The 25,875-nt window shown below is 42.8% G+C and overlaps 4 protein-coding genes across 4 annotated transcripts in view; 2 read left to right on the forward strand and 2 right to left on the reverse strand.

Annotated features, from left to right (window-relative positions):
• Window positions 1-15: 15 nt before the first annotated feature.
• Window positions 16-5,267, reverse strand: LOC130162769 (potassium channel subfamily K member 1-like). The gene is made up of 3 exons (XM_056366581.1): window positions 4,762-5,267; window positions 2,547-2,951; window positions 16-1,461 (listed from the first exon to the last, which is right to left on the reverse strand). Exons 1-3 carry the CDS (start codon window positions 5,111-5,113, stop codon window positions 1,169-1,171), a joined length of 1,050 nt encoding a protein of 349 aa, XP_056222556.1. The 5' UTR covers window positions 5,114-5,267; the 3' UTR covers window positions 16-1,168.
• Window positions 5,268-6,472: 1,205 nt separating this feature from the next.
• On the reverse strand, window positions 6,473-17,619 carry LOC130162881 (thrombospondin-2-like). The gene is made up of 18 exons (XM_056366729.1): window positions 17,229-17,619; window positions 15,483-15,576; window positions 15,200-15,364; window positions 14,714-14,890; window positions 14,452-14,625; window positions 14,039-14,169; window positions 13,185-13,319; window positions 12,866-13,084; window positions 12,649-12,756; window positions 12,369-12,528; window positions 11,707-11,825; window positions 11,176-11,410; window positions 10,522-10,749; window positions 10,283-10,413; window positions 9,822-9,962; window positions 9,538-9,635; window positions 7,357-7,496; window positions 6,473-6,867 (listed from the first exon to the last, which is right to left on the reverse strand). The coding sequence occupies exons 3-18, from the start codon at window positions 15,264-15,266 to the stop codon at window positions 6,860-6,862; spliced, it is 2,271 nt and encodes a 756-aa protein (XP_056222704.1). The 5' UTR covers window positions 15,267-15,364; window positions 15,483-15,576; window positions 17,229-17,619; the 3' UTR covers window positions 6,473-6,859.
• On the forward strand, window positions 16,541-21,093 carry LOC130162823 (ice-structuring glycoprotein-like). Its single transcript, XM_056366662.1, has 3 exons — window positions 16,541-16,586; window positions 17,212-18,300; window positions 21,035-21,093. Exons 1-3 carry the CDS (start codon window positions 16,541-16,543, stop codon window positions 21,091-21,093), a joined length of 1,194 nt encoding a protein of 397 aa, XP_056222637.1.
• Window positions 21,094-21,764: 671 nt separating this feature from the next.
• Window positions 21,765-25,875, forward strand: part of LOC130161951 (proteasome activator complex subunit 4B-like) — a 38,057-nt gene continuing 33,946 nt past the window's right edge. The window contains exons 1-2 of the mRNA XM_056365355.1: window positions 21,765-22,422; window positions 22,986-23,126. Of these exons, the coding sequence (XP_056221330.1) occupies window positions 22,229-22,422; window positions 22,986-23,126 (335 nt within the window). The 5' untranslated portion in view covers window positions 21,765-22,228. The remainder of the gene's footprint in view (window positions 22,423-22,985; window positions 23,127-25,875) is intronic.

A 25,875-nucleotide genomic window follows, 5' to 3' on the forward strand; every position in this document is an offset into this window, starting at 1 on the left:
ACACAATCAATTATATAATGTTTCATTTTGCACAATTTATTTACACATTATGCGTAAAGATGATTGGATTCCTATAAAAATTACCATGACAAAGTTCTGCTCTTGTCTCAAAACCATAAACCAGCAAAATGACAATGAAAACAGCAGTAAAATGATCTTTAGAGGACAGGTCACATCCCTCTTCCTTTCAACCAGTTTTAAGCTGTTTTGTAAGTGAAAAAAAATCACTTAAAGCATCCACCTCCATATACGGTACATTCAGTTTAGCACTTCCAGTAACAGGCATCGCTTTGACAAAATATATGGATGTTTAAAACCTCTTTGTTCTACACCATGTTCTCTCCCCCAACACTGACTTATTCTTGAACCTTAATTATATTTTTAAGTAACACTCCGGTAAGCAGCATGAGAGATAAATTCCCAGTAACATATAAATATATCTTTTGCATATAAAATGAAAGTGCTGCCCTCTAGTGGTAAAAGCACACATACTGCAGTATAATTACCACAATGAACTAAGTATGTAAACATGACATCAGGAGCTGAAGGCCAATCATCACCTGTGAGAAACCAGGAAAAAAAAATGTTCTTTCCTCCTCGTTATTTGATCTTTTGCTTGGAATTCTTTCACATAATGTAGAGTAGGAAAGGGATGGTACAACTCATTATCCTGGTACTGCTTTATGACTTCCAAGAAGGCAAATTTCTTATGCAAATACCACCATAGATTATATAATGTGCAAAGGGGGAGTGTGAAATCCTGTAGGGCACACTGTGCTCTGAGATCTTGGCAGGAAGTGGAAACTCACTGGGTTTTCCTCCGTCTGGGGGCCTAGCCCTTCCTCTGCGTTATAGATCTAACTCTTATCTGCAGGGAACGGATTAACAGGGGAGAACAAGAAAACAACGCCATCCTGATTATCTGTGGGTGGTTCCCACTTTTACAACACATATGCGTGTTGATGTTGGCAAAGGCAGAAAGTAATTACTTTTTAAGTAACTGAGTGACTCTTGAAGCTTGAGCTTCGATGTAGACATGGTCAGACTGCCTATATACTCTTATATACATATTTTGATAGAGGCCAGTGCCAGTATGTCATGAGCAGCCACATAGAGGACAAAAGTTCATAGACCAGTCCCTTAAAAACAATGTCTGGCAGACAATCTGTCATCTCAGCTTTCTGTTAGCAGCTGATCCTGATGCTGGGGTATAATGCGGTGACTTGCTGTGTTGCCGTAGGGACGCAGCCTGCTCTGACACAGAGGGGATGACTGGTACGCCATCCGAGAGGTCAGTCAGCTGGTCACTCATGTGTTCCCGGTCAATGATGTTGGTGGTCTCTGAGTCCAGCTCCCGAACGTTTTCTTCGTAGAACCTCTGTCTGAGGCGTCTCATCTGGGGAAGCTCACAGCACGTCTCCAGCACCACAAGGACACACACCAATCCCAGCAGCAAGTAGACTGAGAATGCAAACACACACAATGGTAGCATGAAGGAACAAAGTCCAATACATTGTGACTAATAAGATCATACGAAGGTTTGGTCTATAAATAATGGGTGTAGTAGCTAACAGTCAAGGCTTTGTTGAACCTTGTCAATCAGATTAAACAGCATGGTAAATGGTGAAAAACAGACTGAACTTGTAATATGAATGAAAAAGTGTACTGTAATTTTTTTTAATGATTTTTATGTTTAAATCTCAGTTAAAGGATCACGTGGTTCCCAGTATGGGGTTAAGAAAACCAATATTTCAGAGCTATGTTTATGTTTTTTGTTTTTTCTTAACCTGGCGTAACCTCAAGTTTTACTAAATTTTGGGGTCATTTCAATTTATAGCCAAGCTAGAAGCATATTTCCAGGATATTGGGGGATCGGTCCACTACTTCGGCCCTGACTGAAATAGCTCAACAACTGTTGGATGCATTGCCAGGAAGTTTTGTGCAGACATTCATGGCCACTAGGGGACAATTTCTGATGATTTTTCCTCCAGCGCCATCATCAGGTCAAAATTCCAATTAATCCAATACTGCTGCTACTGGTGCTAAACTATGATGGCTTACATGGTAAACAATACCTGATAAACATCAACATGTTAGCAGTCATTGTGAGCACATTAACATGTTGATGTTAGCATTTAGCTCAAAGCTCCACTGTACAGTCACACAGAGGTGCTAGCATGACTGTGGACTCTTATACTTGTTGCTTTTCTTTGTGAAATACTGAATAATGTTCACCTCTCCAGGGATTTAAGATCATTCAGTTGAAACACGACAAAGGAAAATCCCTTTTTGGTTGAACTGCTCACAACTCATAGACTTATGCTAAGTGAGACAATGAGACACAAGTGAACAATGCTTTGCTTTGAGGGGTGACAATCCAGCAAGATTGGAAACCACTGTTCTACAGAATGAGACAATTCACCAATGCTCAGTATCATGAAACCTTTTCTAATCCAGTGGGTACAATCAAAAATTCCTTTTGTCCTTCATTCAAATAAAAGGGTTCCACCTGACAGCAGTGGCAATATCTTCAGCTACCTACTCACTTGTAATGGTCAGCCTGTAGAGCTGTGAATGTGGGTTGGCCTCTTTACTGTGGGTCTCTCCAGGGACATAATCCCCGAGGCCAATGGTTGTCAGAGAGATGAAACAGAAATACAGCGACTCCAGAAAGTTCCAGTCCTTCTCCAGGTTGACAAAGACCAACGCAGGGATGATGAGGAGCAGCAGGGTCATGAAGATGGTGAGGCAGGTGGCATGGATGGCGGCTAGCTTCGATCTAGACATGGCCCATCGACGGTGGAAGTAGGACACTGGACGTTGAGTCACCAGGACCATGATCCTCTGCACCACAGCAGAGAGGAAGAAGAGGGTAACAGGAATGCCGAAGAGGGAGTAAAAGATACAGAAGGCCTTCCCTTCATCTGAGAGAGGAACAGTGTGGCCATAGCCTGAAAACACAAACAAATATGCAACACAACCTTAATTATAGCGATATAATTAGAGGTGGGATTCCAGCAGGAGCCACTTAGGCTCTGTGAAGCTTCACACATAACAATAATTAGAGAGGAGGAAGGAAAAGAATGACAGAGGCTCATTCAACAGCTGATTGTCTTCTTGGAAAGCTCTATCCAAGACTAACTATAAATAAATGAGTGAGCAGAATAAATAAGTGAATTATTCATTGAGTTTTAATGTTAAAATGTTTTTTTAAGTAACCCTCTTTATAAATTACATGGATGTATGTTAACACTACAGGGGTCTGGAGGGCTGGTGGGTTCTCTGTGGACTAGCAGAACTAACAAATAAACAACCACATGTGTTAATGGAGATTCAGGGTTGTGAATTCTCATTAAAACCCCTAATAATTCCCCAGCAACATTTCCAAACCTTTTTCTATTTACTGAGTAAGAGGCGGTGGTGCAACAGCTAAAGCCTGACAAGATATTCCTGTGACGACTTCTAAATAAATCAACGACTGCTTTTCATGATGGAAAGTCCAAGCACAGTAACACAATACTACCACTTTCTAATATGTCACTGTATACAGGGTTTGTAAGTTGTAACTAATGAATTTATTAATGGTCAACAAATAATTTACTAATTCTGTATAAGGCAACTATGGTTTTGGATTTTCATCCTCCATCTCTACACTTGTCATTTTAGCTCTTTAAAGGATACTTTAAGGGATACTTCATTATTGGAAACTGTTCTTTCTTGCTAACAACAGTGATAAGGGACAAAATCCACAGTCCTTGCTTCAATGCAAAAATGTGTTACAAAAGTTTATCAGAAGCTAATATGGTGCTTCAGCAGCCTGTTAGACAAATTAAGGATGTATCTTCCAAAGTTGCAAACGTTTTAGTACAAAGTTCCCTCTTGTTGTTTGTTTTTTCACTGCAGCTCAACAGGAGAACATTGTTGCAAATAGGGAACAGCCTATTGAAAAGACAGGCGTCCACTTGATTTGACTGACTCAGCCTTATATTAGATAAAGTTTCAGTTAAACTTCTGACAGCATTTCTGCACAAAAGGAGGACTGTGCATTTTGTCCCCCATTGCTTCCATCCAAAACACCCGAGGCAGGGATCTTTTAATGGTCAGTATGAGCAGGAGGAATTATTACAGTAAGCAAAAACTGCAATAATGTTCATATTGGCACCTGACTATTGTTTTTATGCAGGCTTAAAAACTGTCTTTTAATTCACTGAGAAGGCCCTTCAATGGACAATATATAACAGCAGATGCGATGGTTTACTAGACAGTGAGAATCCCAGAAGCATCTATTCATGGATTAACAACATTCATAACTTTATTATTAGCAAATATATAAGGATAAAGAGCAGCCAGGTTTATATCACAACCTAACCCAACCCACAAATTGTTCTGATTAATGACTTATGGGTAACTGATCTATTAAGTATTAGTAAATGATTATTAAATCCATCAACTCAGAAATGTCTTTTACTTATTGTTACTTCACTTGAATGTTTGACCTTCACATCCATCTGCTTAAGAGGAAAGTGCTCAACTTATATTCAAGTTTAGGACAGTATATGGATATAGATGCACATATGACTAGTTTAGAGATAATAGTGATCCAATATGCAAATTACAGCACTCCAGTGCACATACAGGTGAACTTTTCAGTGAAGCAGGAGACATATTTTGTCCTGTAGTTAAACTTTTCAAATGAAAAATGCATTTCATATTTCCTTTATGACAGTTTCAGTGTTTTAACACCTGTGTCCCGGGCCTCACCTGTCGTAGTCAGCACGGTGCTGGTGAAGAACAAGGAGGACACGAAGTCCCAGTTGCGGTCGGTGTCGTTACCCAGCACCGACACGCCATAGTTGCTGGCCTCCAGCGCGCGAGCCAGGAGCTCCTCTAGGCGCGCGTCGGACACACAGGTGTTGTTGTTGAGGAAGTCCTGCCGGGCCGCCTTCAGCTCCTGCCGGAGGTCGTGCTCGTAGGGCAGCTCGATGACGGAGAAGATCCCGGCGCCGATGATGAGGTAAAGGATGTAACCGACAACCAACAGGGCGAAATTCAGCGCTGAATAGTGTCGCTCCATGAACCGCGCGCACCAGCCGTCAGTACATCTGCGCACCATCCCTCCTGTTTCCACAGATGAAACACACCTGGTTTCCCAATTAATTACACTATACCACCTTTTACTAACTTCAGAGAAGCCCTTGTTTTAGGTCACGACTTCTATCCTCTATACCCGGTGGAGGGACTGCTCTTCCTCATTCTTCACATCTCATTGGAACCGGCTAGTGACGTCAGTCATTCACCGCGCCAGGTAGAGAGAGAGAGAGAGAGAGAGACCGAGAGAGAGAGTGTGTGTGTCTGTGTGTGTGTGTGTGTGTGCGCGCGCGTGCGTGCGTGTGTGTGTGTGTGTGTATCGTTGTGCCTTGCTGCACTTCCCACTCCAACCGGTTGAACAGGTTTTGTGTTTTGAATCATTACAAAGGATTTATTTTCCATGAGACACAAGGTCAGGTTTATTTGGAGACACAGATTTATTTCTGTAAAAACTTTGAAATAATAATGTCAAGAAAAAAGATTAAGTAAGATTAAGTAAGTAAATGATAAGCTACAGAAAAATAAAACCACTTAAAACAAAAAGTAAAAAACATGGCTTTAATTGTTTCTAAGGAATGTTGGCTACATATTTCTCTCTATAAAGGAAATCTTTTTTTGTTGTTTATATTTGTTTTTTGCAGGATGTTTAATCATTGCTCTAGTATATTATGTTTGGTGATAACTAATTCAATTCTTATTAACCTTGGCTATTGGTAAAAGTAACTAACTATATTTACTCAAGTAGGCTACTGCACTTGTGTATTTGAGGTAGGCTGCTTGGACTTTACTTGAATGTTATAAAATATGCTGCTATGGTATAGATTAAACATCCCATCCTGATTAATCTGCTGTCGCACAGGGAAAATATTTTGTGATAAATGGATTTTGCAGTCGTGCAGTAAAATCTTGTGACCGTGAGTCCAATGATCCAGGTCATGTTAATGTTGGACATCAACATAAACAGTTTATAGCTCTCTGCAGTGTGATTAATCATACCTAAAACATTGTTAAATCTATCCATCATACAGGACCTTCTTACCACATTTGTATGTTTCCTAACATCCTATGAAATAGTTCAAATGAGCCCCACCTTGACCAACTACTGACAGTTATTCTGTATAATGAGATAGTACGTTTATTGAATAATATTTTGAATGCAGGGTTACAAATTGTTATTGAGTATTTTTATTTTTTTTATTCCTGTATAAATAAATTATTTGAAGACTTCTTCCACCACTGGCTTTTGCAACCTCAAATAACCTTTGTCTGCTAAATCATTTGTAAATATCACTTGTACCACTTGAAGGCGCTGGAGACCACGTTTCCACAGGCGTATGTGAACTGCACTGGCGTCATCAGAAGAGAAACAAAAAAAAGAAACAACTGGGGAAAAAAAGTCTTTTATTGATAAGTTACCACCAGAAATCTTCTCCACTGACTCCATCGTCTGTTCATCCTAATATCTCTTCCTTTTATATTTGGTAGCTGGCAATAAATAATTATTTACAACCAATAGGAAAGCCCAAATGAAAAGCAATAAGAAGTTACTGTCAGATGCTGTCAGAGTCCTGCAGTAACATACAGCAAATGAGATCAATACTGTTGCACGAAAAGCTGATAGATAGATGATGGTCAGTAATTGATAGTCTTGGCTGGACAAATGCCTGGATCTGGTGCATCCTCTCTCCCTCTCAATTGTATTAAGATCTTCCGGAATAAATGTGCATCCCTGGTGGGTTGATGTAGAGCTTCCTGAATGTGCCGGCAAATTTCAGTTATCTGTGGAAAAAAATCAAGAAAATCAGATTACAGATATGGTCATCAGAGAGACACGTGTCAAGAGAGGAATGGATTTGCAAATGCTGAAGATATACTTGTTCTTGACTTGTGAATTTCCATTTTATGCTATTTTATATTTCTACCCCATTGCAGTTCAGAGGTACATATTATACTACTACTAACATTTTAAATAAAAAAGAAACATAACATGACATAAAAACATAAATTGAGCTTATAAAATACAGCTTTAGTGGCTTTGGCTTCTCTTGGTTGCATCAGAATTAACAATCTATTATCTAATAATACATCAGTCACAGGTCAATTTTGTGCATAATAAATACTTTTATTATGCATCATGCATAGGTATTGGATTGCAAATGGTGTAAATGCTTTTACAAAGAACGGAGAAGAGGATTTAAGTAAAGGATCTAAGTGCTGCCTCCACCTATGATCGGTAGCCAGGACAAAAGTTTTGACAGGATGTCTCACCTCTGCACTCATATCTGAGGTCTGAGAAGAGGACGTGTTCCTGAGAGAAGACAAACAGTCCCAGTCTGCCTCCAGCCAGGGTGTGGTCGTACACCGCCCCCGAGTCGGACAAAATGTCCCTGCCCTCATACACCACCACCCTGCGAAAAGGAACACAGCAATACAATACTAATCAATGGAAGCCATTTATATTTGTCTATAGATACAGTCCAGCTATAACTTCATTCATTCATTCAAATGCTGTACCTCCAGTCTGAGGTATTCCACTCCACTACATTTACCCAACAACTACAGAAAACAGCTGAATCACTGTCACCTGAGGCAGCTGCAACATTAAAATGCATTGTGGGTATCTGTGTTCTTGTTTGCCAGAAATACTTATTTTTACTGAAGTAACATTTTGAATGGACTTTTACTCCTTATGTATATTATACAAAGTGGTATTGCTACTTTTGCTCAAAAAAAGGTATCTGAGTCCTTCTTTCATCACTAATGGCAATGAGCACTGCAATTCTGTGTGCGTTCTTTCCAGTTCCCATTCTTAACGCGTATTCCAGGGGATGATATTGAGGACATGACGTCAAATGGGGAGATATTTAAAGCAGTTACAATGGAACTTTGTAACAGCCATAAAAAAAATGAAAAAAAAATCAATGTGTGTCCGTCCTTCACAATCAAAGAGCAGGGGCTTCTTTTCAGGCTCACATTCAATAAGTGTGCAGCTGTACAGTCATCCTACACAACAATCGTTCTGTACCCACAGTGCAGCATAGCCAATGCTTCAAAGATAGCCTTCTATAAGACTATTTAAACAACTGGGCTACGCTCATAACAGCCTTGTTCTCATTCACCTCTCTTTTTCTCGGCTTGAAAACATCGCTTTAGTACTGATGTGATTCTCTCCATCTGCACATAAACACAAAAGCACAAGCACAAAGCACAGAAAAAACTCATTGCCTGGAGGTTTTTTTTTTTTTTTCGGTTTTTTTTTTTGAAAGTCCATTAGTGAGAAGTACTAAGTAGAAGTAGATGTGGCAGGTTGAGGAGAACTGGGTACAACAAAGAAAGTGAATTACACTGTTATCATAAAATAACTCGTGGAGATTGATGATATCCTCGAGTGTAAGAACATCTGAGAGTGAATTATTCCTTCAAGGGCGACTCTGAATGTGATTTCCACAGATTTAAGAAGTTATTCAGCAGATTGTTGTTCCACTAAAACCTACATGAACTGAGCTGATACTGACTGAGTCCAAAATGTGCGATTTAAAGGAACATACCAGTGTTTTTTGCATATTTTTGCCCATTTTGTAAAAATTGAAATCTGTTTTACAGGGATGCTAGTGGTTTTTAGGTGTGCTTTAGTGTTTGAGACTTTTGAATTTTCAGCTATTTGTTTTCATTCACTTCATTAGATTATGAAAATCCACTCGCAGACATTTGCAGTGGTTGGTCCGCACAAAGCAGCTTGCCTGTTTGTAGTGTTATTGAAGTAATATAATTTCACGTTAGTGGTTGCGAAGACAGATTGATCTGACTATGTTTTTTCACAAAAATAGATACAGACATGATTCTCACTCATCTCAAGTAAATATTAAATTCCTACAAGATGATTTTAATAGAACACAGAAATGGATGGGAAATAGTGTCTGCTTGAGTGTCTGCTATTTGTCACATGTAGTAAATGGGCTAAAACATTGGCATGGTCCTTTAAAGGCCAAGCCAATAATATCAAATACTTTAACTGTAAATTGAAAGTTAAAAGGTTACTGCTAATGTGGAGGTATTTCCACTAGGAAAGATCTGTTGGTCCCCGGAGGAAGCCCACAAGAGTTCAACAGCTCGAATGTTGGTCGAATTCCACGATCGTAATCCAGCTGTGGTTTATGACAAGCTCAGGCTCCAAAGAGGAAAACTAATCGAGCAACGAACAGTTCATACATGTACAGATTCACATATCAGCTGACTTGTTTATGACCATCCTTGTAGAAATAACCGTGACTATATTTAAGAGAGCAATATCTCCAGTTAAAAGAGAGAAAACACAGATGGAAAGAGCAATTTCCTCACATAAACTGGATATTCTGGATTCTGTCTCATTCAGGACTCTTGCTGATCATCCAGTGATAAAAATGACACCTTATATGATGAAGCTATTTTATGTGATGACTGTGTTTGTACCTGATAAACCCAGTTTTGGGTCTGTGGATAAGGTGCATGCGGTAGGCGGTGAAGTCCTTCCAGCCAATTTTATTGGGGTCATGCCACAAAGTTCTGACCTGAAATAGACACATGAAAAAGTCAGTAGGGACAAGAATATTATACTTTAGTATCTGATGTATACTGTATCAGTCTAACACAGAAGAGTCTGTCCAAGGTCATTCTTAGAGAAGGTTTGCCTGTTCAAAAAAGAACTTTAGTGTTTTATGACAAGCAGAATATACTGTGAAAAGACTGGTTCGTGCCTGGTTTCTGGTATTTCCGGTGTGCCAGAGGGCGTTTCGTAGATACTGCCCTGGTCCTGTGGTGGAGTTGACCAGTTTGATGGAGACTCCCGCTGTGCCAAAAGCTTTGGATGGCCTTTTCTCCCAGTAAGCCTGAGACACCTGAGAGAAAGAACATGGAGGATGAAAGAGTGTGAAGGTTGAGTTGACGTATGTGAGGACTGTCGCTGTGCACAAAAAGATGAGCTTGAAAAGTCAGGTCTCTCCTTTTCTGTTATGCACTTTTCCATTTCTGTGAGTGAGAACTCTAATGTACAAACTGTAAGAAATGCAAAGGAGAGTACGGTCAAGGAGATATTTGAAGCTGAAATACCTTTTGATTCCAACCTTAAATTAAAGGTTTTAAAGGTCCATTTCAAAGGAAACGTCTGCTGCCACTGAATTGAAGCCAATAGTAGTAATCATCAGTGTTAAAGTCTCACCTGTTTCCACATGACAACATAGAAGCGCTGGGTGGACTGGTAGGCGAACACAATTCCCGCGTAGTCGTCATCTCGGTTGGTGTTCACGTAAAAGGTCACACTGAAGTCTACGGCACTGAACTTGTCGTATCCTGTTCAAACCGAGGGGACATTTGTTTTTGTTTTTTTAGACTCCAACAACAATTTTCTCTATACTTGGAATGGGGTTTTGATTTTTCTGGAGTCATGACCCATCTGACCTAAAGCGATGCCTGGGTCCGAGTTGGCCGTCTGCAGCAGCTCTCTACCCTGGCTGCGGATCACCCAGAGGGGGTCAGACTGTGTTGTGCCTTGTGGGTCCAGCAAAACAACCTGAAACTTCCTGAAGTCTGTAGACCCAATATCCTGGTTCAGTGGACAGGGATCTAGTGCATCTGGAATACTGTCATTGTCAAAGTCATCAAAACATGCTTCCCCACTGCCATCACCTGCGAGAGAGGTATAGAGACATTGAGTGTAACGATGCGACTTTCTATGATTTTCTGCCAAGAAGGGAACAAAAAGGACTGGATCGGAAACATACAAATGTGGTAAGAAGGTCCTGTATGATGGTGGATAGATTTAACAATGTTTTAAGTATGATTAATCACACTGCAGAGAGCTATAAACTGTTTATGTTGATGTCCAACATTAACATGACCTGGATCATTGGACTCGCGGTCACAAGATTTTACTGCACGACTGCAAAATCCATTTATCACAAAATATTTTCCCTGTGCGACAGCAAATTAATCAGCGTTTGTTCACATCTGTATGATGATATCAGAGCTGTTCTCACATCTGCTGAGGGAGTGTCCGCAGATTAGGCTTGTTTTGGATTTTAAGACCTACTGTGCCATTGCAACAGCACTGACCGTCAGAGTCCAGCTGGTCCCTGTTGGGCACCAGTCTGCAGTTGTCCCGGTCGTCAGGGATACCGTCGTTGTCATCGTCGTGGTCACAGGCGTCCCCCCTCCCGTCGTTATCATGGTCGGCCTGGTTGCTATTGGGGATGTAGGGACAGTTGTCTAGAGAGTTTTGGTGGCCGTCCTCATCGATGTCGTCATTGTCGTCACACATGTCCCCGACCAGGTCACTGTCAGAGTCAAGCTGCAAACACACACACACATGCATGTAATATACTGTATATGTTTAAATTAGAGTTAAATCACAGGACTCCATGATTAGTTTTCCATTAGCCACTCCCCGCATAGACTTCCAAGATTTACTGCCACTAATAAATTGTTAGGACAGTTTTGTTGGATCCCGCTGGTTAAATGTGGATCCCAGACCAGATGTTCTGTGAGGCAACACAACCACATTAACTGTAGTTTTGTCAGTACATAAGTCAATACATGTGATCTTTTGAGCATTGTGTGTTTTTATTTGTGTGTGTTTTCAGTAACCTGCAGTGGGTTGTGTAGAAGGGGACAGTTGTCACACTGGTCTCCGACACCATCCATATCTGTGTCCCTCTGGTCAGTGTTGTAGACTAAGGGACAGTTGTCACGATCATTCAGAACCTCTGGAGAAAGAGGGACACACACACACACACACACACACACACACACGCAGACAGAGACATCGGATATAATACGTTTCTTGTGGCTTTTACTCTTTTGATACATAAAAACAAGCCCCAGCAACCAATCAATACTGTGTTTGGGGAAATGTAATTAAATCCATATTACATCCACTTTTTCTCAGTAAATTATGGTAGCATTTTATAATACAGCTCACAATTTACAGTATTGGCGAGGTTTGTTGTATGAATCAGGTGCCAATACAACGCTGACCGGTTCCAGTGATCCTTAAATGTAGATACACTGGAAGAAAACAAGACTACGGGGAACAAGGGAGTAACAAATGGGCATCTTAGAGGAAAGGAGAAATAAATTACACCATAAATCCTTTTGTAAATACGGGGCAGCTAATGGGTACAGTACTGGGTAAGAGTGTTTAAATTTGGGGAAAATCCTGTTTACAACCGTGTTCTTATTGTGCAATTAAAGAAGAGGGAGGAGAGAACAAAGCATTGGATAAGTATCCATAAGTAAGTAGCTCCTACCATCTCCATCCATGTCAATGCTACAGGCGTCTCCCTCTCCGTTGTCATCAGTGTCTGTCTGCAGTGGGTTGCTCTCAAACGGACAGTTGTCACATCGGTCCCCGACCCCGTCTCTGTCCGAGTCATACCGCCGGGGGTTGTACACCAGAGGGCAATTGTCCTACACCAAACAGCCCCATTCAGACACACATATACATACACATACACAAACAGAGGATGTGAATATACACCTGTTTGTCAGACACGGTATTCTCAAAGTTACTCTCGATCACGATCCCACCCTCTCATCTATGATGTCATCATTGTCGTCATCAGGATCGCAGGCGTCTCCCAGTCCGTCCCTGTCCAGGTCTTCCTGTCCAGAGTTTGGTATCGTGGGGCAATTATCCTGCAGCCAATCACAGCTCACTTTAGTGGAACCACATCCAACCAGAACACAGCTGCAGATAATCAGATTAAAATTCTTTACTTCAGTTTCAGTGTTGTCATTTTTTTACCTTTTGACAGTGATAGGTCGCATTTTGCTTGCAGGTCAATTTGTAGTTGGGCCAGCCGTCTAGATCTGAGTCGTCACCACACAAAAAGCCATCACCCGCAAACCCAACAGCACACACACACTTGAACAAGACCTCAGATGCTAGGCCCAGGTATATACATTCAGCATACTTGTGGCAGGTGTGTGTGTTGTCTTTGCAAGGATTGTATGGTTCGCACACCTGCAACAAAAGCAAAGCATTTGAGAATACAAAAGTGGATCATGATGAAAGTAGTTGGTACAAAAAAAGACATGTAAGGCTGGAAGAGTAAAACACATGCCTGCTTGGTTTCCTGGGCTGCCTGCAGTCCAAGGCCATATGGCTGTGTGCCTTTGTAGCGATGAGGACAGGGCAGACAGTAGTACCCAGGGTCTGTGTTTACACACTCTGTAAAACACACACCCTCCACTTCACACTGAAGAGAGAGGGATTAACCGTGTTCAGCATATCAAACATGAACTTTTTGTACAACTGTGTTATGTCTTGCCAGGATCTGACGACAGAATATTTATGTTTTTTGAGATGGTCACTGTGTCAGATCAGCTGATCAGGGACTTGAGTTATGGACTAGAGGTTAAACTCTGACCAATCATATATCATTTGGGTCTTTCAAAACTTGCATGAAGTGCAAAGGTGATCAGGCAGGACCAAAGACATTAGGATTCATCCTCTTGGGGCCATGAATAGCACTATAAACTTTCATGACAATCTATCCAATAGTTGTTGGGGCATTTTGCTAAAAACCAGAGACATCAACTGCATGGTGGTATTACAGGAAAAGTCAGGGATCTTCAAAGTCTTTAGCGCTCATCCTCTGGGCACCATGAATGTCCTTAAAAAAATTTATGATAATCCATCCAATAGCTGTTGACATATTTCAGTCTCAAACACTGGGGTTGACTGCCTGCCCTATTGACAGACTGACTTTGATATCCCCAGAAAAATTCTGACAAGCTAGTTTTTATGTCAGAGCCTCTCAAGGCGTTGAACTTGTTGTCTTCCATTATAAAATGCAATAATAATTCAGGAATTTTTTGTTTCTAAAGCCCCACATCTGTAGTCTGATCCTGTGCCTGCCCTCATGATAGACTGTCACTTCCCAGTTTTAACTAACATGAGATATGTAGTTATTACCTCATTCTCGTCGTCGCAGTGAGTGCCATTGCCATGTAAACCCAACGGACAGCGTCCACATTCCCATGATCCATCGCTATATGATGTGCACTGCACCCCAGGAAAACATGGATTTGACAGCAAACACGTGTCTGAAAACACAGAGCCACAAAGCAAATAATCCAAGATTGGGTCAATGGAAATTCATATTTGAATCATTCACTCTGTCCTAAGCCTCAATAATTGAATAAAGGGAGAATAAACACTGTAGGATATTGTTTTTAATCCTCTATTGTTTGTAAATATGTTTCCTCCAACAAAAAAGGATTAGGTTTGTCCATGGATGTGAAGCTTAGCCTACTTATAGAACAATATCTGCTTACACAATTAAGATATACCTTTTCCCTGAGGTTTGTGGACATGGTTAAGTTTACCTATGGGACATGGTTGTTTGTTACAAGCTTCATAGTCTACGGCGTCTCCAGCACAACGCTTCCCACCATTCTGGGGGACAGGGTTTATGCACTCTCTCTGGCGACTTGAAAGGCCTCCTCCACAAGACTCTGAGCACAGCGACCATTCATTCCAGGACGTCCAGCCTCCAGCAACTACAGACAAACATATGGTGTTATTTACCTGTAAGGCAGCAAAGTACTACAGTACACTTCATGTGTGCATATGTACTCCCATACTCACTGGGGCAGAGTGTGTTGTTGCAAGCTTGTGTTTCCCTGGCGCTGCCCGAGCACCCCTTGCCACCCTTATGTGGTGGAGGGTTGTTGCACAGACGTACTCGTGTGATGTGTCCCTCTCCACATGTGGTTGTACACGCAGACCAAGGAGACCACAGGCCCCAGTTCCCATCTGCACGCGCTACACATAAAACATGCACATAAATAAAAGTGCATAAAAACAATGTTTTTTGTGTGTGGGAATGTGTTTGAGTAGAATTCAACACAGACCATCACCACAGCTCCACACTGTGTGCACATTTATAGAACCAAAACAACATGTTTCCAATTATGACGGCAATGTCCAAAATCCTTTCGCCTGAAGTTCCATATGTTTGCTCTTTGAGGAATATTCTCTTATTTCCTTTGGATAGGTTCGTGTTCAATCAATCACAGAAAATAAATGAATTCAAGACATGTGATGGATCAGATGTGCAGAGTGATGTCCTACCCTTGCGCTCACACTTCATCAACATGCAGCTGCGGGTTTGAAGTGACGGGCCAGCACAGGCCGGCATGATGCCGTTGCATGATCGGCCCCTTTGCTGCCCTCCTCGTCCACAGGTGACGGAACAGTGGGTCCACTCAGACCATGGGGACCAGCCGTCTCCGTTATCTTTGTGCACAAAGACACACACACACACACACAAACACTGTTAGTATACTTCTATCACATTGTGGGATCTGAGCATGTTTTCAACAGTATATCATAGATGACAGCAAATCAGACTTACTGAGACAGACAGGGCAGCACTTTCCATCAATGAAGGATGGATTGAGGCAGGACACAGGGGGGCAAGACACCTGCTGACACACCACCTTTCCATCCTTAACAAGGTAATGGAGAGACATACCAGTGTTCATATTGTAAGGATATTATTAGTCATACCATGTTATTTGAGCCAGATGCTTCTGCTAGATGCCAGTCCTTGCAGAGGAACGGTATGCTGTCATGACTCAAAACTAATGATATTTTATAAGGAGAAACAGACTCGGAGAGGTCGATGAAGCAAGCATAAAATATAGATAGATGCTAACAAAGGCAGCTCTGGAAATAAATGAAACCACATTGGATACAAAGTCAAACTTCCCCAACTGGTAAATACATTTCAAAGCATTAGTTTGACATTTGGGGGAAATATGTTTATTCGCTTTCTTGTCGAGAGTTAGAAAAGATTGATCCCGCTCTCGTGTCTCTGTCAAATGTGAAGCTACAGCCAAGAGACCGTTAGCTTAGCATAAAAACTAGAAGCGGGGGGAAACAGATAGCCCGGCTCTGTCCAAGGGAAGTCACTGCTCTCGGCCAAGAAATTGTTTGGCTCTTCACGTCCCATAAAACCACAAGTTGCCTTTCAAGGTTTTTGTCAAAACAAACAAGATATAAAAAGAGCTTTAGCTTTTTTTTTTTGGACAATCTAGCAGTCTCCCCATGATTTTAGCCTTTATGTTAAGTTAAGCTAGCCATCTCTTGACCACCTCTAAGTCTCATGCACATTAAAGAAGGTGTGCCAGACTATTTCTTGGCTGGTGGCAGTGAATTCCTGGATTTGGTGGATTGTTTTTACTTAAGAACTAAAGCCAGGCCAGCTGTTTCCTGCTGTTTCCAGGCTTTATGCTACGAATTAGAAGGACTCAAACGCCTGACTTAGAGATACCACTAAAAAGTTCAAAACAGGTCACCTTTATTAACAGGTTGGTAAGGCTGGAAGACTACGGATGGGATGGAACAAGAGACACTCTGGCAGAGTGTAGGTGAAAGTGGACTGGTATATACATGTATACTGAGAAGTAAATGGGGAATGAAGATGGGGAAAGGCTGGGGTTACTGCAGGGCATGTGTGAGTGGCAGGATCTGAAATGACAAGTGAGTTAGTGATTCTTGGCAAAGGCAGGCAGAGAATGAATGAATAACTGAATGAACTGTGACACTTAGATTCATATTCAACGGGCAGATATATGACTGGCACCAGTCTTCTCATCTAACTCTCGGCAAAAAAGCAAATATGCGCATTCCCCCAAATTTCTTTAATCAATTTCTTTAGGGTTATTGGCTACATGAGAGACGTGGACCTGAGACTTTGAATTCTGACTCTTTTATTGTTCCAGGATTTTACCAGGTCAAAACTTAAGACTTAAATGTTATGGTGTTCAAGTCTCAATTCAAGTATTTAATCAAGTCTTTAGAAAATCAAATATTAAGTTATTCAGGTCTTACACCAATCATGTCAGAGTCAAGAGACTTCATGTATATAAATGATTAAAATTAAATGACAAAAATGAGGACTTTGACTGTTGCGAGATGTGAAATCAAAATGTAGAATTGACTTGGACTTCCCGTCAAAGCTCAGGGCGACACATAAAGTTAAATAATGTTAAGGCCTGCTGTCTATCTATGACAGATCTTCCGTTCAATCACGGAGCTCTCCCTGGGAACACCTCACTACTAAGTTGTAGTTACATGAGATTTGTTCAACACAAACCTGGCAATTACAGGAGGTGCAGCTGTCAACCTCCCAATCCTCCCCGTGCTCGTATATTCGTCCGTCTTGCACACACCAGACCTCCTCATCTCTGTCTCTGTCAAGATCATTGTAGTCAGCGCCGTAGCCGTCGCCGCCGCTGCCGTCGCCGCCGCTGCCGCCGCCGCTGCTGCTGCTGCTGCTGCTGCCGCCACCGCTGCTGCCACTGCCACTGCCGCCACTGCCGCCACTGCTGCTGCCACTTCCACTGCCGCCACTGCCACCGCCATTGCCGTCACTGCCGCCCCTATTGCTGCCACCGCCACTGCCGTCACTGCCGCCCCTGTTGCTGCCACTGCCGCCACTGCTGCTGCCACTGCCAGTGCCACCACTGTCACTGCCGCCACTGCTGCTGCCGCTGCCACCACTGCCGCCAATGCTGCCACCACCACCACCACCTCCATCACCAATACCATTACCACTCCCACTTCCACCACCTCCACTGCCACCACCTCGACCACCACTGGCACCACCACCTCGACCGCCACCACCACCACCTCCACTGCCATCACCTCGACCACCACTGCCACCACCACCTCGACCGCCACCACCACTGCCACCACCTCCACTGCCACCACCTCCACTGCCATCACCTTGACCACCACTGCCACCACCACCTCGACCGCCACCACCACTGCCACCACCTCCACTGCCACCACCTCCACTGCCATCACCTTGACCACCACTGCCACCACCACCTCGACCGCCACCACCACCACCACCTCCACCACCTCCACTGCCACCACCTCGACCACCACTGGCACCACCACCTCGACCGCCACCACCACCACCTCCACTGCCATCACCTCGACCACCACTGCCACCACCACCTCGACCGCCACCACCACTGCCACCACCTCCACTGCCATCACCTTGACCACCACTGCCACCACCACCTCGACCGCCACCACCACCACCTCCACCACCTCCACTGCCATCACCTTGACCACCACTGCCACCACCACCTCGACCGCCACCACCACCACTGCCACCACCTCCACTGCCACCACCTCCACTGCCACCACCTCCTCCACCACCGCCACCACCTCCGCCACCTCCATCACCACCACCAATACCACCACCACCACCACCACCACCTCCACCTCCACTGCCACCACCTCGACCACCACCACTACCACCTCTGCTTCTGCTTCTGCCGATGCTGTTAATACTGCTGCTGTTGCTCAGCTCAGCCAAAGTGATCCGCATCTCTTCATTTTCTCTTGACTGAGAACACAAAAACATACATGTAGCATTTTCAAAATATTAAAATAATATTTTTTTCTATTTATATGTATAACATCAAGATTTACCCAGTATTCATACACAGGGGCCTGCTGTGTTAGGCTCGAACGATGGTGAGATGATTAGTGGCCAACATTTGAACACTGATGACATTTTTTCTTTTTCCAAAACTACCAGGACATTTACCACAAACCACAGCGCTTCCTGACAAAAATAAAGGTTGTTGCTGCTTGTTCCATTTGTACTGGAAGACGGACTACTCAATGTTGGGTTTGTCGCACAAATTTCCCACAAAACTCAACCCTGTCACATACAATGTAAAGTGCACTGAAAAGGCTGGTAGTATTCTTAAAAATTATCTCAAATAGTTCCGAATAATCATGAAAATTTACAACTTTCCACTGATGTTAAAACGTTACACTAACACCTTTAACTTTTTCATCTCAAAACACATGAAAAAACATATGTTTCAACTTTATTATGTTCCAAAATTCTCTCTTTTTCTTCTTTTAAAATCCAATTTCTTGCCTGTGCCATATCAAAATAAATACAGCTTTAACAAACATGCAGATACATGTGCATTTATTTGTGCAACTTACTACTCTCTCCAGGTCTTCAAGCAGGTTGCTGGTCACAATACGCAGGCCCTGGATCTCAGTGAGCAAAATCACCAGCTCCTCACATGGATGACGACAGACTTCTGACGACGCATTGTCAACCTTTGCACCACCCACACCTGCAGAGGAGGCACAAGTGTGTGTGTGTGTGTGTGGTCTGTGCTAGATTTTAAACTTGAGTCTACATTAATGATTGTAGAGCGAGGGACGGAGAATGTGTATTTGTGCATAAATCTGAATGAAGGTAGACGGTGTGTGAGCATATGCACATGTGAGAGCAGTGTGTGGTACCTGCACACACAGCTGCTGCATAGAGGCATATAAAAAGCCAGGGGGAACCTCTCAGCGGACTCATTCCTGTTCAAACATAAATCACATATGAAGTCATCATGAAATATAACAACCATACTGCTGCTACACTAGCGCGCAATACAAGCAGTGCTGCTGCCGGGGAGATAGAAGAAGAAGGAGATAAAGAGGGAATTAACCTTGCATACCTGCGTTCTCCTCGCAGCTCTGCCTTTCTTCACGATTAGAAACCACAGCTGGTAGGCTCGTCCCTGCTGCAGCTCCACAGGGGCAGTGATGGAATGTCTGTCTCCTTACCGCCTTCCTTATTTCCTTGTCTCCTTGTTTCCTTCTCACCTTGGCATCCGCACCGGGGGATCACCAGCGCAGCTTCCACGGCAAATTTGTCGTTGCTGCATCCAAAAGAAACAGGGAAGAGGTTTGGTGAGAAAGGAGTCTGAGTGAAGAACATGCGGACAGCTCTGTTAGTTCTGTAGAAACTTCTAATGTGGTTGTGTATTTGTTTGAGAGTGTGTGTCTGGATGTGTGTGCGTGTGTGTGTGTGTGTGTGTGTGAGAGAGGCAGGAGCGGGGGTCATATATTACCCGCCTGTCTGGCGATGAACTGGGCTGCATATCTCCCAGCGAGAAACCCAGCTGGATGGAAGGAACTGTGTGTGTGTGTGTGTGTGTGTGTGTGTGTGTGTGTGTGTATGTGTTGACATCTCATTGCAGGTTTCCCAGACACATCATTTACACTCTTCACCCTCCAAATTTAGACACACACATAAAACCATGCACTCACACGCTGAAGCACACGCACTTATTGGCTGCCAGAATTTTCCAATATTTTTGGAGCAAGAAAACTGGCATCACCATAAATCCCTGGTGGAAATGAGAAGCTTGATGTGTGTGTGTGACTGTGTGTTCTTTGGGACTGGATTTTCTTGATTTCTGCAGAAGATTGTGAGCTAAAGATGAGCAAGCTGATGGAATACAAAAACATCTACCTCCATTGGGATCATCATCTCTCTTTCCTGTCTCTCTCTCGCCCCCCCCCCCCCCCCCCCCCCGCCCTCTGTTGGGTCTTCTCCCTGCTGAGTCAAAGAGGCATCATCATCATCATCCTGAATCATATTTTCCATCTGTAGACTCCACTTGTGGAATAATGAATCTCACAGATGTGTGCACACTCATTCGTGCGTGCACACGCAAGCGCCTGTGCCCATACAAACACACTCACTCACGCACACACACACACACACACACACACACACACACACACACACACACACACACACACAAAATTCCAACAAATTCTCTGTTTCCAGATCCCCAAAACATTACAAGGAAGAACAAATAGGAACAGACACCATGTTTCTTCCTGGATGCAGTTCAAAATTGGAGACAGTGAAAACAGGTGCTGTCACTGCTCTGAGAGTCAGAAAAAGCCCAAAAGTAATAAGATCTGAGGGGATATAAAAGGGAAAGACTTGGGTGAGATTACTTGGCAAAGTCCAGCGTGACTCTCCTGGGCTGATATGCCTTGTGGAAGAAGGCACACTCTGTTCTGGGATCTCTCTCAAAAGGCTGTCTGTCTTTCTCTGTGTTTATATAGAGAAAATCGTTTTAAAGAGGGCACTCCGCTCGCTGTCTCGTAAAGGTGAAACTGATTGAAGGCTGCAGGGCTATCATGGTCTGTAGTCAAAACCTGCGAAAGCATCCAGGAGACCTCTAGTGAGATTGAGGCAGGGTTGAAAAACAGGACGCTTTGTGCAATCTGGCATCTTAAGAAAAGGCAGAGGTGGAGTGGCAGCAATAGCCCCATTTCTCTGAAAGGAACCAGAGCAAAGAACTGAGAGGGCTTTTGCATTATGCTCTAAGCTCTGGCTGTGAGCAGAAACGTCAGCGGTAGGCAGGCCAGACAATATCCTGCAATCGCCGCACCACTCTAAGCATGAAGTGGTCAGAGAATTACATGGGCTTAAAGTAAAAGGATTTACATGGGAGGGTGCACAGTAATGCTAGAGTGGAGAGGGCCGGGGACAGAGGTGTCATAAGATGGCAAAGGTAGACATGGATAAGATCAGCAGGAGTTGCTATTGGGGACTGTAATAAATGTATTACCGGCACATTTCACCGTACATAAATAGATAGATAATCTGCCCCTCAGTTTATCCCCAGTAACGGGGCTGTGGGTCAGTAGAACAGGAGAGGGGCATTAATCCAGTTATCAGAACATCCTAATATTCTGCAGATTAGCTCGCAGCACACGCACTCATACAGCGCCTCTGGGATTTGTAGTCCAGAATGAAGCCTGCAAGGTTTCCTCCTCCCAGCCCACTTACCTAGTGCCCACACATGAAAGCCTTCACATATCAAAGGCTTCACTTCTTATTAAACTCAGTGGTGCTGAAATCAAAGCCTGACCTTAAAGTAATGCAGCCTTTCTTGCAACCTGTGGGCTAGTCATTTTCACTCGACCTCCTGTCGTGCGTCACCTGCCGGTGCAAGACCCCCCCCCCCCCTCTCGGGGGCAATGCAGCCTGTGGATATATGTGAGGTGTAAAGTGAGAGGTAACGCAGCGCCTGCACGTCGCAGGTCAGGCTCTCTTCGGCTTTGCGCAGCTCAATTAGTCTGACATACTTTCCCCCTGTGATCACCCTCCTTCCGCCCGGGTTCCTGGACACAGCGGATTATGCGCACTAACTTCGGCAGCGCACCTCCCAGAAGGCACAACGTCCATTAAATAAAGAGATTTATTTTTTCTTTACTAAACTGCAGAAAAGGTGACCAGACTGTCAGTGGGATATGACTGTGGATGGGGATATGGCTGGGTTTATCCCTCAGAAGGAGGTCGTGTATAACAGCCTGCTGCCTTACTCCGACCGGTTGGACCGGGAGGCCACGGAGCTGTTGGCGGAGATCAAAGCGAACCTGTCCAGAGCCGTCATCCTCAGGGAGCTGTGGCCAGGAGTCGCTTTCTGGTCCAGGAAACTCTTCTCGTAAGTGTTTGTGTAAGGTTGTTTTACCACAAGTTAAACCCATAATAAGTGATTTGGGATTCATGATAATAGTCTATTTAAAAGTTCTTTCAAGTTGTGGTACTTTAAGGTCTTTCTTTAGGCACTTAATGCTAGACTGTGCAGCTAGTAGCCTACAACACAAACTACATCGTGACACATTATCATAGAGTTATATCAGTACCTCTCTGGTGCCATCAGTGACACCTAAAACAAAATGTAGTATGAGATTCACAAATAAGATATAATATTTGTTGCCAGGTAGATCTTTAAGTCAATTGCACTTTAACAAATGGGAAATAAAGTGCCAAAGAATATATGTGTCATTAGAGTCTAAAAACAGACCACATGGTGTTACATATAGAGTGCCATCATGATCTGCCCTTTAACTTTAAATAAGCCCTGGACTTTTAATTCACTTTGTCCATTTGGCATCAGCTCAGATTCAGTGAGGTTAGTCAAGGCTTCATTTTGGGACAGTGGGCCACTGACGTGTTCGCTGTGGTTAATTGAAGCAGGAAGTGATGGTCACCTTTCACCCTCAGGTTTCTGAAACTGTACGGCCGCAGGTTCAGCAAAGAGGACCACATCCTCTTCATCAAACTGCTCTATGAGTTGGTCACGCTGCCGAACCTGGAGCCCAACATGATGCAGAGCTACGCCCGGCTGCTCATTCACCTCCTCAAGTGGGTGTGACACGAACGCACACATAACCGCACACATGTAGAAGGGGTATCTGATCAGCTCACCCTTAGGGATGGGGTGAGGAGCTCAGACATCTGGTAGAACCACAGCATCTTCTTATTAATAAAAGAAGCCAGTTGATGTGGTTCAGGCATCTGATTAGGATGCAACCCGGGTGGCTCCCTGTGGACCCCGGGGCAGGCCCAGAGCATGCTGGAGGGATTACATATCCCATCTGGCCTGGGAATGCCTTGGGATCCCCAATGGGGCTGGAGGACGTGGCTGGGGAGAAGGTTGCCTGCAGCCTGCTGCTGGATGGATGGATGGATGGATGGAGTATACTAAGCAGTACAAAATTAAATAGCTGTATAACTAATAAAACATGACAGAAAAATTATTATTCACTATCACAAGCATTGACAGACATTTTTTCACAGCAGAAAAAGTTGGACACCCCAGCATTAACCTCTCCTGGCCTTTGGTATCCTTTAGTATAATGAGATCACAGAACAGCACCGGTGGTAAACATTACTGTGCGACAAGATGCTGATGTCACGTCACATGACGTGTTAAAGTGGATTTTTCACTTACGTCTCTGCCATTTGGAACGAAGCCATTTGGAAGTTTAAACAGCCTGCAGCGTTGAGAAAGCAAAATAAGAGTCACTCAGAAAGCATTCAGAGAGCGGATGTCTCCACCAAGTCCTCGCAATCCTCTAAATCTTTGCTTTTAATTATAGCAAATGTACACACCTGCACCTAGATATGGATCTGCATCAAAATGAGTAGTGATTGGTATTCATTCAAGAGAGTGCAATACCGGAGTTCTTAAGAAAATTGCAAAAAACAAACACACATTCTATCTTAAAATTTTTCTTCATCATTCTCCAAAAAATCCTTGATCTACAGGCGAATCCAGGTCTGCAACAAAAACTAGACAATTGCCGTTTACAAATGAAAACTAATATTCATTGTAAGTTCAAAATTCAGCACACTCAGGGGTTTTGTTGATACAGCCTTACTTGGTCTGGTATGACCAGTAGCTTATGGTAGCTAATGTTAGCTGACCTTAGATAGATATTACTGTGTAACTGACATTACGGAAATAGTTTACTGACTTTACGGCTTTTCTCTATTTGTGCTACTGTTACACTACAGTATGTTTTAGAATGCACATTTTTTTCTGTGTCACTTGTGGACATAGTAACTGCTGTTTAGCAAAAGTTATGTAATCTCCTTTAAAGCAGCCATTGCTCCGTTATGATTTCCCTTTCATGCTGTATGAGTTATTTCCAAGAAAATGCATCTTACTTTAGTTTTTAGATCTTCAGTTGCAACTAAACAACTATTTTAGCCTCATTTCAAACCTCTGACTAGCTGCCCAGCTTTTAGATTTGTTTTTCAGTGATGGATGAAATGCATTTCAGTCATATTATCAGAATACAGCAATATGGCTTCATGTGTAGTGGTTACAGAAAGTATAACAATCATATGAAGTAGTCTTCAAAGTCTTACTACTACATACTTCTTGGTACATTTAAGCATCAAAAGTAAAATTACTCTGTGTGAGAAAATGAAATGAAAACGAGGCTTTTGGCTGATACATTATTAGTAATGACATCATTAGATTATTATCGGTGTATAAGCAGATTTTTACTTCTACTACGGTTGGTCAAGGTGGAACCAATTTACCTACTTTAGATGCAGTTTGATAGTTTAAATCAGTGGTTCCCAGTTTAGGGGTCAGGCACAATCCAGTGAGACACAAAATAAATCTTGGGTATTATTAGATGAGGGAGGAAAGAACAATTCTATATAAAGTTTTTGTGCTTTTCTCTACTCTTTGTTTTGTTTTGTTGTTTTTTATACTACCTCTTTAGTAGTTTTGCCTTTTATTTATTTTTAGCCATTAAATTGAAAAACACTCTCTCTGGTAGGGAGTCTCTCTAGGTTTGCTGGAAGGCCTTTTTGTAAGAGGTAACAATTAAGCCGAACAGATGAGGAACCACTGCCTTTTATCAGCTTGATATGTTTTTTTTTTATATGTAAAGACTGGATCTAAAAAGAAATGAGTGATTATAGCTTTCAAATATATGTTGAGGAATAAAAAGTGCAACATTTCTCTGTGAATTGTGTTAAAGAAGTGGAGTTAAGGTTATAGGTTACAAGTATGTCAAAAATGTACAGTGCAAAAAGGACAATACTTGAGTAAATGTAATTTGTTACGCACCCACAGACTCATGCACTCCAACAGACTCACTCAGAGTAAGTAAAAAAGACAGCATGTTGGTCTGACAGTACATTTATTACTTTTTGCTTTTGTCGTTCAAATCAGATCTGTCACTTTCTCCTGCGACTGCAAGATATTCTCCGAGACGGTCACATTCATCACTTCCCATTTGTCTCCACTTGTTTCCATGATTTTCACATCCATCATGAAACAACATCTTAATGTAGATGTCATTTGTCTGAGTGTTTTCCATTAGATGAAAAGAGAAAAATCTAGGCTAACTATATATTAAGTGCCAGGTCTCACTGCTGAGAGATGAATTTGATACTCAACATCATGCATTTGGGTCTCAATAGGCTTTTTCTTTTTTCATTCCTTACATTGCACCGTCAGTTCGTCTTTCCTTCATTTTTCAAATCTCCCCAATGAGAGTGTGTTCCATAGCTGTTAGATGAATGAGAGAAGAGGAGACAAGAGGAATCTGAGGCTGTGGAAATTGTGCATATTCTTCAGTGCAGGGGC

Source organism: Seriola aureovittata, chromosome 21 (assembly GCF_021018895.1).
Source record: "Seriola aureovittata isolate HTS-2021-v1 ecotype China chromosome 21, ASM2101889v1, whole genome shotgun sequence".
NCBI classification, from domain to species: domain Eukaryota; kingdom Metazoa; phylum Chordata; class Actinopteri; order Carangiformes; family Carangidae; genus Seriola; species Seriola aureovittata.

Excerpts from the sequence above, each read along its gene's own strand:
- LOC130162881 (XM_056366729.1), bottom strand. The coding sequence starts at position 15,266 with ATGCCGGCCTGTGCTGGCCCGTCACTTCAAACCCGCAGCTGCATGTTG. Across the intron at positions 13,320-14,038 it reads ACTGCGACGACGAGAATGAG|TGTGAAGTGGAGGGTGTGTG; the intron begins GTAATAACTACA and ends CTCTCTCTTCAG. Across the intron at positions 13,085-13,184 it reads CAGCCCAGGAAACCAAGCAG|GTGTGCGAACCATACAATCC; the intron begins GCATGTGTTTTA and ends CTTTTGTTGCAG.
- LOC130162823 (XM_056366662.1), top strand. The coding sequence starts at position 16,541 with ATGGGGAATGAAGATGGGGAAAGGCTGGGGTTACTGCAGGGCATGT. Across the intron at positions 16,587-17,211 it reads GGGGTTACTGCAGGGCATGT|ATTTGTTCAACACAAACCTG; the intron begins GTGAGTGGCAGG and ends TAGTTACATGAG. Across the intron at positions 18,301-21,034 it reads CACTGCCACCACCTCCTCCA|AGAAAATCGTTTTAAAGAGG; the intron begins CCACCGCCACCA and ends GTGTTTATATAG.
- LOC130162769 (XM_056366581.1), bottom strand. The coding sequence starts at position 5,113 with ATGGTGCGCAGATGTACTGACGGCTGGTGCGCGCGGTTCATGGAGCGA. Across the intron at positions 2,952-4,761 it reads CACCGTGCTGACTACGACAG|GCTATGGCCACACTGTTCCT; the intron begins GTGAGGCCCGGG and ends TTGTGTTTTCAG. Across the intron at positions 1,462-2,546 it reads CTACAGGCTGACCATTACAA|TCTACTTGCTGCTGGGATTG; the intron begins GTGAGTAGGTAG and ends TTGCATTCTCAG.